Source organism: Ornithorhynchus anatinus, chromosome 3 (assembly GCF_004115215.2).
Source record: "Ornithorhynchus anatinus isolate Pmale09 chromosome 3, mOrnAna1.pri.v4, whole genome shotgun sequence".
Lineage (NCBI taxonomy): Eukaryota > Metazoa > Chordata > Mammalia > Monotremata > Ornithorhynchidae > Ornithorhynchus > Ornithorhynchus anatinus.
In genome coordinates this window covers 119,153,391-119,171,693 of record NC_041730.1, presented here as the reverse complement: position 1 = coordinate 119,171,693, position 18,303 = coordinate 119,153,391, and the positions used below count along the sequence as shown (strand labels likewise).

The following is an 18,303-nucleotide window of genomic DNA, read 5'->3' as shown; positions in this document are numbered from 1 at the left end:
CATTCTCCTCCTCACAGAGCTATGAGTAGAACACACATATCCTGCTTCCTAGAGCCCTGCTCTTTCCACTGGTGTCTGGCCATTAAGGATCCAACGATATTATTTTAAAAATGCCTAATTCAGTGGAATCTGTAACACTTAGAAGGTATCGAACATCCAATTTACATTTTATTTAGAGGCCTTAGACCTTGTGACAACCTCTTGCAGATAGAAGTTGTTACAATTGGTTTGAGAGGCTAAGAGGGAGCAAATTGTAATATTATATGTGTGGGGGGGGTATGAGTATATATGTATTACACACACATATAAATATGTGTATTTATTTACATATACATATATTCTTTATATTAGAAGATACCTCACATAATGCTTTCAGGGAAGAAATTTTCTGTTTTGAATATATCTGATATGAGAAATTCGATGTTCTATGCATGAGTGTCCTGTGTATCTTATGTCGCTCCAATAATTAAAATGGGAGCTGTCAAAATTGGAAAAGCCATTTGTGAAATATAATTCTCTGAAATTTTTTGGTGCAGTAGCCTTTGCTGTTTGAAAAGCATTTGTTTTACTATACTACAGGTATTATATGAACAAATAGCCATTATATAAGAAGGCTAAGGAAGGACTATGTAACTCATTTTTGCTATCTTTACCCTCCCTTCCATAAGCAAATAAAACTGGGTGCCCTGCTATTTCTCAAACATTTGTTCATATAAGTGCATATATATATATATATATATATATATTCGTGTCTTTGTTTCTTCTTGTGGAGGGTTTTGAGTTGGTATTGAATTTGTTTTCTACTATTCTTTCCTAGGCACTGAAGAACAACACAATGGCGGGTCACAACCAACTTTGCATTCGCCGTTGGACAACTAAGCATGTGGCCAAATGGTTGAAGGAAGAAGGCTTCTTCGAGTATGTGGACATCTTATGCAATAAACACAGACTTGATGGGATCACACTACTGACATTGACTGAATTTGATCTGCGGTCCCCTCCCCTGGAAATCAAAGTACTGGGGGACATCAAAAGGCTAATGCTGTCAATACGCAAATTGCAGAAACAGCATATGGACGTTTTGGAGGAGATGGGCTACAATAGTGACAGTGTGGGTCCCCTGACACCTTGCATCAGTTCTCTTCAGGGTTCAGACTGGTTTTGTAATGGTGAGCTTCCCCGTGACTGTGATGGACCCATTACCGATTTGAATTCGGATCAGTACCAGTATATGAATGGGAAAAACAAACACATCGTTCGAAGATTGGATCCAGAGTACTGGAAGACAATATTGAGTTGCGTCTATGTTTTCATAGTGTTTGGGTTTACGTCTTTCATCATGGTTATAGTTCATGAACGAGTGCCAGACATGCAGACATATCCACCGCTACCAGACATATTTCTAGACAGGTGAGTATCCTGAGTTACTGGTTTTGTAAAAAAAAAAAAAAAAAAAAATTGTCTTCATGATTTTTGGAAAGTAATTGAGCCAAGACGAAAATGACTGTAATAATCGTTAACATATCTCATTCAGAGCCTGCAGATCACTTTGATGATAGCTGAAGAGTGTCTTCCTTTGAATTTTTCAGTGATCCTTGAAATAGCCATTTTCTTATTGTCACTAGGGCACTAAGATTTATCCCAGGCAAATGAAACTGCCTTTGTAAGGGGAGAGCAGGCAGAGAAAAAATAGGCTTTTTTTTCCCTATTGTACAAAGATTAAAAGTGAACTGAAATACACCTGTTCTTCCCTGGACAGCCAAGGAGAGTATTTACTCAAACTTTTTCTGACCTTCTCCATTAGAGTGAAATTCCATAAGAGAAAGTGTCCTGCCTCTGTTATGCTTACCCAAGCACCCGGTACTCGGTACTATGCACTGCTTCCAATTGGTGCCCAATAAATAACACTGCTACTATTATTAGTTGAAAGAATAAGCCTAACCCCGGAGATTAATGCTAGGTCGGAACTATATAGTTGCAGGATATTGGGAATCCTACTGCCTAATATCCCCCCCCCCTCCCAAAAAAACCCAGGAAAATCTTTGGTGCCCCAATAAGTACCTTCTAGCTTTAGATGAACCTTTAAGTGATTATTCAACTTCTGTGACGTTCCCTACCAAAGAATTGGTAAACTGAGGGATCAGAGCTCACAGATGAACTGTACCAGAAAATTGCAACAATCACTTCTAGAAACGTCAAAACCAGTACAAGGTTTGCCAGAAGTGAGCCTTTTTCATTTGAAAAGAGGAGCAGAAGTTTGTATATATTGTGAAAATTTCATTGTGCTGAGGACATTATACCATTTACTTGATTTTGGATTTATTAATCCTCCACAATGTGCAGGAGACCCGGTGTCTGTCAAAAGTAAAGTACCGGTTAAAAGAACCAAATAGACACAAACATGGGTTAAGAAGAATATCAACACGGGTTAAGAAAAATATCTTTGTATTGCTTCACTAACTTCAGCATAGCTTTTGGAAATCTGTTCCTTGTCCCTAGCAGTTTGTAGAACCCAGATGATAAAAATAGTAGCAAACATCCCATATATTAACCTGTGTTCCTGGCTCTCCTGACAGCTGAGTTCTTTTTAAGATGCGTTCATAGCAGAATCTCTTGGAATAGACTCTTTTCGCTGTTCTCAGTCCACTTGCAATCAAATGGAATATACTCTGTTCTTACAATTCAGAGAAATGATTCAAGAAAATTAATTTTGATAGCTCGTAGCCAGCATATGGAAGGAAAATAAAATGTGGAAGAGCAGACAATCTGAGTGGGGAGAGAGCTGGATAGATCAGCGAAGAAGGGCAGATATTAAAATGCCATTATTGTCCGCAGGCCTCCACTGTGCAATCTGATGATATTTCATTCCATCCTCAGTTAAGTGCCACTAGAAAAAGTGATATTGGTGATGCAAGAGGTCTTGATAAGTAATCCCCCATTTTATTCTGAAGTCAACCGAGTGTATATGCAACATTAGAGCTTTCACATATACCTCAAACAGGTGGTTCAATTTAATTCATTCATTCAATTGTATTTATTGAATGCTTTCTGTGTGCAGAACACTGTACTGAGCACTTGGAAAGTCCAATTCAGCAAATGAGACAATCTCTACTCAACAACGGGTTCACAGTCTAGAAGAGGGAGGCAGACAACTACTAAACAAGTAGACAGGCATCAATACCATCAAAATAGATAAATAGAATCATTGATATATACATATATATGAATTTGCGTGTCATTTCAAATCAGGGTGGAACCTTGAAGGGAGGGGGCGAGTTTTTTGATAACTACAACCAGTTTTAAATCCCACTCAAACCAGAAAGCAAACTTATGCACCCAAACACTTCTGCTAGTTTGATTTTCATCATCTTTTATTTAGCCAATGCTAAGGTTAGAAAATTATGTTCTTTTCTCTGAAGGACCAGTTTGAATAACTTTCTTCCCCCCAAATTGGAAGCCTCTCAATCTGATCTTATCTGGAATTTCACCTTAGCCTTGATCTTGGGTCGTAGTCAGCTTTTTGTTAGCTGGAACTTTTTGCTCTAATAGGAGGTACCTCCCCATGGACAGAGCCTCATGTGGGTTTCCTGCCAGCACATGGTCTAGTGGATAAAACATGGGTCTTGGAGGTAAAAAGTCAGGGGTTCTAATCCTAGCTCTACCACTTGTCTGCTGTGTGACCTTGGGCAAGTTACTTCACTTCTCTGGGCCTCAGTTACCTCATCTGTGAAATAAGGATTGAGACTGAGAGCCCCACCTGGGACGGGGACTGTGTCCAATCCTATTTGCTTGTATCCACCCCAGTGCTTAGTGCAGTGCCTGGCACATAGTAAGCGCTTAAATACCACAGGTATTATTATCATGAAAAGAGGAAGGATCACTGAACAACAGAGGTGTTCACTGGTGTAGCCATTGGTGACAATTTAAAAAGTTAAAACCCACAAATCAAAAAGCATCGTTTTTACGCCCTCCATTTTCTCTGTTGTTTCTCCCCTTCGCAGTGGAGCAGTGGAAAATTACAGTATTTTCTTTGAATAAGTAACTTCCCTTATCTCTGTTTGGATTTCTTGGGGTTTGTCACAGCTTGTCTCTGTTTTTTTGGAACATCTGCTGAAAGATGCAAAAGAATAGACCATTGTACTCTTTGGGCTCCATTTTCTCAGCTGGTTATCCAAGAGAATGTCTGACTGTCTTTGATAGCAATTGATGGAGACTAGTAGAGGCTAATTATGTGCCTCATTTACCACCTTCTGACCTTGGGGAGAGATTATGGTTGGAGTATAACCTTGAGTCCTAGGAGTCTTGGCTTCTATACTGCATTAATCACCAAGTTGTTGTGAGACCTGAAGCAAGTTTCTTAATTCTTTCTGCCAGAATGATGGGTGGTTCACTTAACCCTCTTTAAGAATTGGTGACACTAGGGATCACCTTAACCTAAAATGGATTACTGATGTTTGCAGCGGCCAAGGAAATCCCACGTTGTGCCACATTGTAGAAATAATATTGGCTAATAGTTCCATTACGGTCTAAGGTTGGAGCCAGCAAATGGAAAGAGCCGTGGGTCAGGATGGAGAACACCTCAGTTCTGTGCAAAGCATCACTGCTTCTGCAATTGAAGCATGTGTCTTGCTGGTCGTAGGATATTCTTTTCCCTCCTTGACTGTCAGTGTCTTAGCAATGCTAAAACCGGAATGGGAAGGTGTACTAATGTTTTCACATGTACAGTGTTGAAATGTGCAAGAGATTTTTAGTATGACACACTCAAGGAAACAGTCTCCCCATTGGGAGTGTCGTCTTCGAACCAAAGGGCAACTCTACATCAACAGCGGGGCACCAGTGTTACTTAGCTGTTGTTTGCCCTCCTTGATATCCAGCCAGTTGGTTGGAAATGCACTTCCTCCATACCTATTTTTTTCCCATTTTAAAGGCCTATTTCCCTTTATTTTAAAGGCCAATCACCCTTGAATCAAATCAAATCCTTATCAAGACTTCAAATATCCCTAACTTTTCCCTCTATTTCCTAAATTCCCATTCTCGAATGTATCTAAACTTTCCTGAATATATCGCTTTGTGGGTTTTGCCTGCACAATTTCTAATGGTAACAAATTCCTTAGGCTTACCTAAACCTGTTATGCAAGGAAGCCGTTTGTTTTTGTTTGTCTTGGCCCCGTGATCTTCAAGGAGCCCAGTGGTTCTGATGTGGGATTTTGATATGGGGAGGGAAAAAAAAAAAAAAAACCCTTGCTTCTTGTGACTCCAGCCTTTATGGTTGTGTAGGTTTCAGTCTGTTTTCATCTTTCCAGACTGAGTCACTATATCTTTATGAAAGTTTTTCCATTCCCTTCTTTGTACCTTCTCCAGTTCCATTTTGTTATCCCGTGATGCAGCGATCAGTATCCTATCTAGTATTCCACGTGAGGAGGTGCTATGGAGTTTTATACTGTGGCAAATTCAGCAATGCTAAACAATGCCCGACATTGTTTTGACCCCTTTAAGCCATCACCACTCAGTGGAACAACAGTTTCAGGGAACACTGTATGGACGCCCAAGATCCCTTTCCAGAGGGATGACTGACTGATAGTTCTCACTCATCACCATGTGAGTTGGTTGGATTATTTTTTCCCCTCATGCCTTGCCCCGCCCTTAAACTAAACCTCAATTACAACCTTTCTGCCCTCTCTCCCAGCTTGGAAATCATCTTGTGATAAAATTTCATCATGTGGAAAAGCTTAGTTTTATCTGCAAACTTGGATTTGCAGGGAGTAAACTCCCTCTCCCAATTGATCTCTGAGTATGTAAACTGGTGTTAGCACTGAACTTTGAGAGTTCCTGCTGTTTACGATTACATTCTGTGTATTTGTAGGGTCAGTATATAGTTTGAGAACATTGCCCTTTTTTAAGTTTCACTGCTGGCACAAAACACTGTCTTATGACTAGTCAGGAAACTAGAGGATATTCAGGAGGAGATAACCTCAGTAAATTCAAGCAAAAAAACCCAAAATAAAGCAGTGTTTAGGTAAAGCCATTGGAGTTTTGACACTCACCAAAATCACTCTAGTTGAGAAACCATCACATTTATTAAGGGAAAAACCAGTATTTAGCAGGTAGAGTAGTTTGGGTGGCACTATGACCAATTTACATCTTGTGGTTCTGATTTCAGGTAAAGCATTCAGGTTAAAATAATTCCAAAACATTTGTAGAGTCCTCCCCTTTTTGTCTGTTCGGGTGGTCACCATGTAATATCCTGGCTTGAATGCTGCATCATTCTCCTAGCTGATCTCTCTGCTTCCAGTCTCTCCCATATTTCACTCAACTGCCCAGATCATTTTTTAAAAAAAACAGCTGTGTACACATTGCTCAACTTCTCAGAAACCTCCAGTAATTGCCCATTTCTCTCCGCATCAAATTGAAATTCCTCATCATAGAGGGGGAGATAGACATTAAATATAAATAAATATTTATAAAATTATAACTTTATAATTGTATATGGCTGCTTTTATTTATGAACCAGACTGTAAACTCATTGTGGGCAGGGAATGTATCTGTTATATTGTTTGTACTCTCCCAGCGCTTAGAACGGTGCCCTACACAGAGTAAGCACTCAATAAATACGATTGATTGATTGATTGATTGATTGATTTCAAGCATTCATTCAGCTCTCTCCTTCCTACTTACACATTCTTTTCTCTCACCATACCCTAGCTAATACTCTTCCTTCCTCTCAAACCAACCTATTCACTGTGTCATTCTTATCAATCTCGCCACGAACCTCTTACCCGCACACTACCACCTGCCTGAAATTCCCTCCACCTTCTGACAGACCATGGACTATGGTTTCTCCTCATCCTCAAAGTCCTTCTGAAAGCCAGTCTTCTCCAAGAAGCCACCCTGATGACTTTCCAATTTCCCTACACCATATCCCCCAACTGCCTCTTACATAGTGGCACCTAACCATTTAAATACTCATAATCCCCATAGCCTTTAGGTACATATCTTGTATACTCTATCCCAGTGCTTAGTAAAGTGCTTAATAGTGACATTATTATTATTACTGTCATCACTTCATCCTATCTCTAATTTAAATGGGTATCTCCACTCTTTGATCATAAGCTTCTTGAAGGCAGGGATCATGTATAATGATTCTGTTGGACTTTGCCAAGTGCAAATCAATCACTTTGATTGATATAAATAAGGCTGTCCGTCACTCTGTTGGAACTTATAGCCATCTCAGATTTCCTAGGTCCAGAGTAGTGACTTCAAGTAGCCCCAAGTTATCTACAGTCCCAATATATATAGTCTTTTGTATTAGAAGACGACATCGGTGACAGTGAAGTCCCACCACATTGGACACACAGAAAGGCTATTCCTTGTTGGGTCATTGTAATGTTTGAAATGCCCGGCACTGTTTTCTCTTTTGCCTCCCTGTCTCTCTGTCCATACAAAGCTTTTGTTCACGAAAGCCCTACTCTTGTTGAGGCAGGCAATTTTTAAGGGGGTGTTTTCTAGTCCCCTTCCCCATTTGGAGTGAGCAGTGCATTTATGGCCCCACCAAGTGGTGATGCTGCCTCTTAAGCCTACTCGTGAAGAACTTTTTTTGCATGCAAGGATGAGGCATCCCACCATTAGTAGGACTTTCACTTAAATTGTTTCTCACTAGTGGTCATGGTTCGGTGAGCCATTCACGCTTTCTTCCCCAGCCCTCTGGAAGCCAACAGCACCCCTGGCGAGATGGTTGGTTAAGGTTTCGTCTGGGTGCAGTCTGTGGCCATAGCCCAGGGTATCCCAGTCAGCCCATTGTTGGGTAGGGATTCTTTCTATTTGGTGCCGAATTGTACTTTCCAAGCGCCTAATACAGTGCTCTGCACACAGTAAGCACTCAGTAAATACAATTGAATGAATGAATGCCCCCAAAGCAATAGACCCTACTGTGTCTTTAGCAGGTTTGTACATCGTTGTTGAGAAAGATACACAAATCTGTTGCAATCATTAGGATCTCCCTTGGAAAATGAAATCAGATATGGTCTGGGGTCATGGAGCAGTGTACTCCCACCATGAGCAGCGGAACCTGCTGTTTATTCTATCATTGTTGTATTTATTGAGCGCTTACTGTGTGCAAAGCGCTGTACTAAGCACTTGGGAGTGTACAATATAATAATAAACAGAAAGGTTCCCTGCCCACAGTGAGCATACAGTCTAGAGGTGGTGTTTCCCCATCCAGTGTGTACACCAATGCTGAGTACCAATCGTTGGGGTCTTCTTCAGACCCAATATATGATGGTCTAAGGAATTAATATGAGCCTATGAGTCAGATGGAGGAAAAAGGGGTGTGGGGAGGGGAGTGAGTGCTCCAAGGGGTGGTGGAATGGGGATGAAAGAACAGGACCGGGCAGAAAACCTCTCATCCAGCAGTCTTGTCACAAGTCTGCATGGAGAATCTAGTTAGCTGTCTTTTATATCTCAAGGACTGACTCTAGGTCACTTAGCTCCTTAGTGATGAAGTATTTTATGCACCTGTTGAGTTAATTTCCTGTTTGGAAACAGGAATATGGGCTAGACAACCTCTTAAAGTCATCGTTTCTATGACTGTGTACTGGGAATGCTAATGATTGAATTTAAAACATTTAATTGACAGGAATTGCAGTTCAAAGAGCAGTTATCAGCTTTTTATAAAACTTAAGATGCAGAAAATTGTTCCAAAAATGTCATTTTACCTATCTGATGATTTCTTCCATAGATTCTAGAATCATCTCGCTAAAAAGTTGAAAAAAAAATCTTGACCAAGATTGGATTTCTTAAATTTTTTTGTGCAGCTCTAGTCACACATTCTTTTCAGTCTTGCAACTCAGTGTTTTTTCTCTTTCTATTTAAGTGTTCCTAGGATTCCATGGGCCTTTGCCATGACAGAAGTATGTGGTGTGGTTCTCTGCTATATTTGGCTGTTGGTTCTCCTCCTTCACAAGCACAGGTATTTACATACTGCAGTTCAAGTTCTGCCTTTTGTGGTCTTTTAGGCACTCCCCGATATAGGAAATTGATTTGGGCTCAGGTAACCTAGAATTCATGAAAACTTTTTCTCTCCTCTTTCTCTCTGTGATCATTGTATTTCTTTGATTATCCCTGTGTCATCTCAATGCACCTCTGAGACATGGAGGAAGTGGAGGAGCTTAGGAGGAAGCTAATAGAGATGTACCCTGAATGATATCTTCATTTTGAGCAGTCAGCTTTCAATGACTACTGTGTGGAGTTTGGGTACAGTTATAATTGGAAAGCAGTGTAACTTACTAGGTAAAGCATGAACCTGGGAGCCAGAAGACCTGGGTTCTAATGCCAGCTCCAGGATTTAGCGACAGTGTGACCTTGGGTAAGTCACTTAATTTCTCTGTGCCTCTGTTTACACCGCTGCAAAATGGGGATTCAGTACCTGTTGTCCCTCCTACTTGGACTGTGAGTCCTATATGGGGACAGGAACTACGTCTGACCTGATTAACTTGTTCCTACCTCAGCACTTAGAACAGTGCTTGTTACACATAGTAAATGCTTGACAAACACCATAAGAAAAAAAAGCTGGGTTCAGGCTCCTACTCCCTCTACTTTTCCAACAGCCTGAATGTTCTCTTACTAAAGATATAGGATAGGTCTAGGAGAAGCAGGATCTGTTCATTGCTCTGAGGTGTCCTTTTGAAGCAGGGACTGTTTTTTGTGTATTCACTCACAATCCCTCAGTGTGGCAATTTCAGCCGTGCTATAACTGGGGAAGTTGCTGAATTATGTGTGTTTTATTACTCTTCTCTTTGGCCCTCCCTTTGCCCTTCTATGAAATCTGAATAAGGGAATGAAGGAAAAATACAGGGTATGAGCAAGCTGAAAAGAAAAAGAAAATCTGGAGCAGGTGTCTTGAGAGATCAGTTAATTTAGAAACAAGCACGGCACTAGGACATTTTCTTGGTTTAGAGAACCAGTCATGGTCTCTTATCCTCACTCTGAAGCCCCTGACTTCAAATCTTGGTCTCTCAGATGACAGAGGGTGTCTTTCAGTCCTAGGCGACAAGTAAGAGATGAGGCTCATGATAAGTGTCCTTGCCAGGCTCTCTAAGAGTAATTGGAAAGAGGAAGCAGATGGGGATAGAAATGGTGCTTTGGACATAAAGTCTCCGGTTCTACTGTCTGATTTCTCCTATTCTCAAGGATTAAGCCAGTAATTTTATTTGAAGGATATCTATCTCTTCATCTTGAAATGTGGTATTTTAAAGTGTAAGTCCAAGTAAAGAGAACACAGGAACCGAACCTCTCTTGAGCAGACACCTGCATCGTTAACCGGTATGCAGGTTTGGAAATCTCTGGAGGCACAGGTGCTTCTTAGACTTTTGAAGGTGACAAGTATAGAGCACTGAAAGAGCAAATTTTCAGGACCCAACTTGAGTCCTCCCTAGTCCAGTAGGCATCGAGCAATGCTGGTCTGAGTCCAGACCCCCCACCAAATGGCTGAGGGGTACTGAGAGGCCACTGAAGTTCCCAGTAGCTTCTTAATTCAGTTCTCAAAAAGGGACTCATCTGTTTAAATGTTCTTTTTAGCACCCCCTTCCCTCTGGGTGCTTCCTCTGAGAAATACACAATGCAAGAAGAGGAGTCCAGCCTTGGACCACCCAAACCTAATCTGCTTCAATTCTGTGTTCACCTTACCTCTCCTCACAGGCTTGGGTTTCAAGCAGTTTTTAATGCCAGCTTTGCAGCTGGCCTGCTTTGTGACCTTGGGGAAATCACTTAACTTCTCTCTGCCTCAGTTTCCTCATCTGAAAAAAGGGAGGGAAAATGGGGATTAAATAACTGTCCTCCCTCCCCATTAGGCCCTGAGCCCTAGGTGAGACAGTGAATGTGTCTGATCTAATCTATTTGTATCTGCCCTGGTGCTCAACACATAGTAAGCATCTAACAAATACCACAGTCATTATTAGTAAATGATCTGGCATATCCAGGAATGTGGTTTGTGGTTTTTTATTTTGTTTTGGGGTTTTTTGGGGGGGTATTTTTTAAGCACTTACTATGTGCTAGGCACTGCAGTAAGCAATGGGGTAGATACAAGCCGATCAGGTTGGATATAGTCCATGTCCCACTTGGGGCTCATGGTCTTCAACCCCATTTTAAAGGTGAGGTAACTAAGGCCTAGAAAAGTTAAGTGACTTGCCCAAGGTCACACAGCAGCCAAGCGATGGAGCCGGAATTAGAACCCGGGTCCCTCTGACTCCCAGGCCCAGGCTCTGTCAACTCCATGCTGCTTCCGTATCTGTTCATTTGCTGTGTACTTTGAATTCCTGGAGAGTTGATATTCCTTTCTGATGTGCTTCCCATAGATCAATACTGTTGCGAAGGCTCTGCAGCCTGATGGGTACCGTCTTCTTGCTGCGCTGCTTCACCATGTTTGTCACTTCCCTCTCTGTGCCTGGACAGCACCTTCAGTGTTCTGGGAAGGTAGAGTGGTGCTTTTTCTATGTCATATTTTTTGTCGACATTGCAGGTTGTACATATTTGTTAGCTTTAGAAATTTAAGGGCCCCCCCCAATACATTAGTAAATCTAGCTGTGCTTTTTGGCATTTACCGAAAATCTCCAAGTGACAGGAAAATCTAAGACCAGGTTCACTGCTGAGCAGAACATACGTACACTGGGCTGGTTTGAGAACACAAATCGCTGTTATTGCCCCTATTTGAGCCATTTCTCCATCAGCACTAGAATTTGAAGAGAAAAGTTAGGGCCATTACCACTGATTTGTTCTTAACGGAAGAATAAAATAGTGAGTGACACCCCTTCCCCCATTTAAATGTGCAAAATGTTTTAATGCACTAACTCTGTTACTTTAGTCTTTAGTCGTCTCTCTTCGGGGCTCCCTCTGCTTCTTAGAGAAAGACGAAAGGGAAATAGAGCAGAATATATAAGTGTTTTTGAAAGAACCAGGGCATATGAGAAGCATATAAGGGCCCTGTCTACTTTTACTTCATTTGTGTTTAGGAGAGGGTAGGCCACTTCTTTGTCCTGTGATTCAGGATAATGCATTGGGTGTTTTTTCCTAAATCTTCCTCCTACTGCTCCTCTGGAATTACAAGAAGAGCCAACAGGAGCGATGGAGATTAATAACAAAACCCCAATTTATAGAACCTCACTTCAAAGTGAATCATGGGGCAGGAGGTTAAATATAAGGAGAAAAGGAGTGGCTCAAGGTGATTCAGGTTAATTGATATAACTAGGGAAAATGTGACATAAAAGAAAAATGTAGGCTGAATTTAATAGAAGGAAACTGTCTGGTTGCTGAGAGATTTAATTAGGTGTGGCCTCCTAAAGGGATTGATAGGAATGCAGAGAACAATCATGTGTGCTGCTCGGGATAGTTCCACCCTACCCCAATGTAGGTTAACAAGATGAACTAATAGGTCTCTCTCTTTCTGTAATGCCTGGAATTCATAAACATTTAGTTATTAAAGAAGGATTTGTTAAAATCTGCCCAGTGTACCACTGCTGCTCTAGTAGTTGGGCTCTCACCTAGTTATTGACCCATAAGATTCGGGGCAAAAATTTAAAAGGTAAATTGAGGGGATAGGAGAGGTAGCGAGTGATTTGTTACTGCATATCAAGTATTTGCTGAGTTTCACTGAGAGCGGTTGCACTTCTCCATCTCGTTGCCCCAGAGGAGCGCTTGAAGTAATGCATATTCATTGTTTTTTTAAATCTTAGCTGTATGGCAACGTGTGGGAGAAACTTCATCGAGCCTTCGCCATTTGGAGTGGTTTTGGCATGACCCTAACTGGAGTACACACTTGTGGAGATTACATGTTCAGTGGCCATACCGTTGTCCTGACTATGCTGAATTTCTTCGTTACGGAATGTAAGTGTCCGATGTTCCTCTACGTTTATAGTGCAGCAGTCGCCAGTGAGAGCCCTGAGGGACCTCAAATGCTAAGCCCTCTCTGTGAATTTCCTGGCCTTTGAGGCCTTGGCTTCAGTGCACGTAGTCTTAAACAAAATTCTCTGTCCTCTTTCCAGATACACCAAGGAGCTGGAACTTCTTGCACACTTTATCTTGGGTCCTCAACCTCTTTGGAATCTTCTTCATTTTGGCTGCACATGAACATTACTCGATCGATGTGTTTATCGCGTTTTATATCACCACGAGACTCTTTTTGTATTATCACACGCTGGCCAATACCAGAGCATATCAGCAGAGTAGAAGAGCAAGGATTTGGTTCCCAATGTTTTCCTTTTTTGAATGCAATGTAAATGGTACAGTTCCTAATGAGTATTGTTGGCCTTTCGCAAAACCAGCAATAATGAAACGGTTAATTGGATGAAGAATGGCCCTGTAAAAGAGTCGTGATTTAATCTCCTCAAGAAGTAAACATTAGGCGTACCATTATTTTTTTTTCTCCGCACATTGTCTCCAGATGCCTTGCTTCTTGGCTTGAACATTCCCAAAGCGCTGCTTCCTGTGCTTTATAAGTTTGTGATTGTAATAAGTAAGGCTAGACTATCCAGGGCCTCAAGTAGATGTTCCCTCAGTTGAACAGAAACTTAAGTAGTTTGTATCCTTTAGTCAGGTTTATGTTAGGCCTGAGGGCAGGATGTAACCAGTGCCTGTTTAATATCTGTTCACTAAACTTAACATTAAGCTGCTTTTCTGATTGAAGGGATCTCTGCTGATTCCTGGTACACTTCTATCAAGAACATCACCTAATATTTTTTTGAAGATGCTGGTTTTCTTCAAAGAAAAAATTGAGCAATACTCAGCCTTTAAAATGATCTGTGCATGTTTTATAATTTGAAACCCCTAAGAGTGGCTAACATTTTGAGAAATGTGTGCTTTCTGAAACACCAGCTCCAAGAAAAATATATAACTGCGCACCAGGATTTCTGAAAGTAGGAGAAATAAGAGGAGCAATGAATAAGGTAAACAGAATGCCAAGAAGAAATCACTTGCCTCTGACAGGTACAATTTTTGTCAGGGACAGCACTGGCATTTGTAACCAGAGCTTACATAAAGGGATCAAACAGTAACCTCCTTCCTCCTTCCATTTTGTGGCCTTCTTGTGGCACTTCAGTAGATGTTTGAGGGAAGAATAGCCACAGTTACTGAAAATTAATTTGGCCTAATTTTGGTGGTACAGCCACCTGGAAACTTTGTGTTGATCCTTTTGTCATAAAATTGGCAACCCAAACCTATATATATATATATACGTATACATACGTATGTATGTATATATAATTTGGGTAGGTTATTTAATTAACAAGATAGGGCTTTCTAGTACTATTGTGAAATATTTTATGTGCCGTTTATCTGGGGAAGCGTGCATGTAGTATTTTTCCCCTGCCTTCCCCCCTCCTTTCTCCCATCTCCCTCTCCCCCCAGAAAAGAAATAATAGTAAATTTCAAAAATTGTTTTGCTTTTTAATTTGGGGGAAGGGGAGGACCCTGAAATTTCTAATACCAATTTATTCATTATCAGCAAGTCTCCATATTATATGAACATGGACCAGATTTTTTATTTTACAAACTTGTATATAAACTCTGCCTGCATAATCTTATTTTAGCAGTCAGCAAATTAAAATAAGCTGCTTGTTTACAACACTAGAAGTTAAGTGTTCTGAGTCATGTAGCTTCTGTGACCCATTAGCCACTTTTTTTTTTTTCCACAATCCTGATTTGTGGTTGGGACTGGAGAACTGGAATTTGAATCTAGAATTTGAAGTCCTCTGGGGGCAGGCTCATCCCCTGTCCAGCTACCAAGCTTCTTCACATCGAATCTTAATTGTGCCATCGAATTCTCCTTTTTAAACTCATGAAATTTGAGGCAGTGCTGGATTTGATATATTTTTTGAGGTCCCAAATGAGGCCACTAGATCTGCACTAGAACATCTTTTCATTTAGCACTTTAATTTACTACATTTTATTTATAACCTTCCGAATTTCCAGAATGAATAGCAAGAAAAGGGTAATGTTTCTTTCATCTGCAAGGTTTTCATCTAGTACTGCATGACCTCAATTTGGGTCTGCTTTGAACTCTGAGTTAGGAACTGCCATGTTAGTTCACGCATGACTGTCTGGGTGAGAAATTGTATGTGGAACCAAGCTAATTTAAGCTTTATTATGCTCCATTGTCTGACACTTCCACTTATAACATCTTAGATTGCAAATCGTAATATGTGCTGGGGACAAAAATGCTAGCATTTCATTCAAAAATATTGAGTCAGCTTTAGGATGAGGGGGAACAATGATGGCTCCTTTCGCTAATATTAAACCGGACCCACTCCTACCCTGGAGGTCAGAGGGTGGTCGTGATCTTGCTTTATTTTATGGCTGGCAGAGGAGATGTGCACGTACCCCTTGGGAACATAGGAATAGTGTCACTTAGGGAAGACCAGATTCTTGCTTTTGGACAACTGTGGAAAAAAAAAAAACCCTCACATTAATTCAGCTATGTTGAAAGTGTGATAAATTTTTCCTAAAAGTTGGCCACATTTCTTTCGTGTGCTTTCTAGGATAGAAAGAAATAGAAATCAAAAATGCAATTAACTTTGCAGAGCCATTGACATTGAGAGCACCGAGCCCCGGACTGCTGGCTGGATTAATTAGCTGTCAGAATTGTGAAATCAGTTTTTGGTCTTGCATGTAGTCATTGCTACTGTCGAAGCAAAATATAAGCTAAGGCTTCTCATTTATTGTAAAAAATTATTACAAGACACTGTTTACATAAACAAAAGTGATCATCTCAAAGTCTCTTTCCTGGAATACTTTGAGGCAAAATCCCTTTTGGCTTTTTCAATGTGAAATTTAAATTTTTGTTACTTTTTTGTCCTGAAATTTCCTGCTTTTGTAAGAGATATTTTCCTTTCTCTCGCTGAGACCCAAACCGTAAGTTAAGGTTGCATACTGATGTTTACATTTTGGTCTCGCTAGGGAAAGCTGCACAGCTAGGTCGTTACCATTGTTTCGTTTTATTCTACTACTGTGACTTTAAGGGACTTAGGTCACCAAGAATTCCTCCCTATTGCACACTTCCTTCGTGACAGTTCCAAGGAGGTGTTATGTAAGGAGAGGCAAAAGATTTTGCTTTTTGGGATTTAAAAGAGAGATTTTACATCTCATCTGCAGTTCGTGTGTGCAGTTTTGGGGCTCAGTGCCGCCTGCCTCAGCCTGGATGGTGTTTTCACCACTACGGACACTTAGTGACCGAGAAGGAGGAGCTGTGAGGGAAATCAGTGCCAAGTACTGGGATGATATTTGCTTGGGGAAAACCTTTTCCATTCCTCAAGGTAGCCCCACTGTGCCTCTCTGAAAATGTTCCTCTTTCCCACTGCCAGGACCTCTAGAACTAAATTGAGGGAACCAGAATTCAGAAACCAAGCAAATATCATGCCTCTCTGGCTACTTTGGTCTTTTAAAAACTGAAACCAGTGAGAGACTTTGCCTTGGGAAGAGAAAGTTGAAGGAATATTGGTTGAAAAAGGAAACTCCGCCAACCAGAAACTTGCCATAATCGTTGGTACGCTTGCAGATTTTAAAATCTTTCAGCACGCGTGAGCACTGACTGCAAATGTGTTGTTGCGTGGCTCAAAAGAGCCCTGAAAAAGTGAGGCGTGAGAAGAGCAGAGTATCGTGTGGATTCATTGCACAGATCTCTGTACTTTAAACAGAATAGATTTTCAGGAAATCTGTTGATATTTTCTGTTTAAAGTAGCATCTGTAACACTAACTCGCTACTGTGTTTTTAACAAAAAGTAACTATCACAGTTACTTTTTTGTGACACTAATTAGAAAATGCCTGAGCATCTAACAAATTCTTTTAATTTGCTAATCAACTAAATTTAATACTTCAGTGATCTCTTTATAGACTTGAGGTATCACTTAACAAAATAATTATTTTCATTAATTATTCCATCCTGTAAGAAGTTTAAGAAGATAATTGTTTTCAGTCATCTGTCAGTCCTAAAAGATAATTATTTAAGGAATGTTAGGATCAATATCTTGATGTTTTCTAAACAGTATTGGTTTTTTTTGAACACTCTCAAAGCCAACAAAATATGCCAGTTATAATGCCAATTCTACTAGGCAGCTGTAGCAGTTTGTGTTGGATAAAGGCTTGGAAATTGAATTACCTCAGAGCAAACTGGAATGTGATATTGGGCATCAAGAGCCAAGGTGACTCAGCTGGTCAGTGAGAAATTATAATGCTTTTATGTTGTTTCTTAAGATTTGAAAAGATTAGGTTCATTGTGTATATTGTTTCCAAGGCCTACCAATTTCTAGTGAATGAAATATGATTGGTTATTTTTCACTGAGCCTAGAAGAAGCGTAGGCTTACTCTTCCAAATCGTATTTCACTGGCCCTCATTAACAGGCTGCTCCTTACCACACCTTCTGACCGAAACCAACAGAACAACACTAAGAAGCATTCTTCTGAGAACTGTGTATCGCGGTGTAAATTGCTTCACGGCGCTCATAGTTGGTGCTTGGAGAGATGCTGAGATTAGGATGCAGTGTTCATGTTTCAAACTCAATGCCTCCCAATCTTAGTCTATTTTTAAAACGCTGCCGGGTGGAGGCTGAAGAACTGAACCACCGTTAGCTCGGTGAGTGGGTAGTAATGTTAAAATATTGCCATTTAACAGTTTTCTAGCCATTCATCATTCAAGTAAAATGTTGGAACTCTGGAGTCATTCGATGTACGTTGTACTAACGAAGGACACGGAAGCTGGTGTTCAAAAGGGTTTGCGGGAGCTACTCTCAACTAAAATGTAAATATTTCATTTTGAAGGTTGCACTCGTTCCGAATGCCTCCCTCCCACTCCTCAGAGAAACTAGTGTTACTTGAAGGTGTAAAAATACCCATGACAGCGTACCTTGAAGCACAGTATTGTAAATAAATAAATATTGTCTTGACTCTAAAATTAAACCCAGATTTAATTAATATATTATTTTATATCTTTGTTGTATTAAAACAAATATTTAAAAGCACTAAAAATAAAACCTTTGAAAGTCTGGTTAAAGTCTTTTATTTTACTGAAATAGCTCTTGCATTACTGTTCTTTTGAGAAGAATACTAGCTGTTCTGACTAGTATAGAGCACCTGTAGCTAGAATCCTTTTATCTATTTACACAAAGATGAATGTTGGGCACAGCTTCTTCTTTCCCATCACTGGCCCAGATGGGACTAAAAGGTGGGAAACAGACACAACTTTTTGTGTGGGGAAGTGTGTGTAAGCGCTTACTCTGCACCAGGCACTGTACTCATTCATTCATTCATTCAATCGTATTTATTGA

At 40.4% G+C, this 18,303-nt stretch overlaps 1 protein-coding gene across 2 annotated transcripts in view; it reads left to right on the top strand.

Annotated features, from left to right (window-relative positions):
• Positions 1-18,023, top strand: part of SAMD8 (sterile alpha motif domain containing 8) — a 49,524-nt gene extending 31,501 nt beyond the window's left edge. For both annotated transcript variants that reach the window (XM_029060234.2, XM_001505821.5), the window contains exons 2-6: positions 818-1,410; positions 8,870-8,965; positions 11,349-11,466; positions 12,723-12,873; positions 13,032-18,023. In XM_029060234.2, the coding sequence (XP_028916067.1) occupies positions 836-1,410; positions 8,870-8,965; positions 11,349-11,466; positions 12,723-12,873; positions 13,032-13,336 (1,245 nt within the window). In that variant the 5' untranslated portion in view covers positions 818-835 and the 3' untranslated portion in view covers positions 13,337-18,023. The remainder of the gene's footprint in view (positions 1-817; positions 1,411-8,869; positions 8,966-11,348; positions 11,467-12,722; positions 12,874-13,031) is intronic.
• The last annotated feature ends 280 nt before the right edge of the window (positions 18,024-18,303 follow it).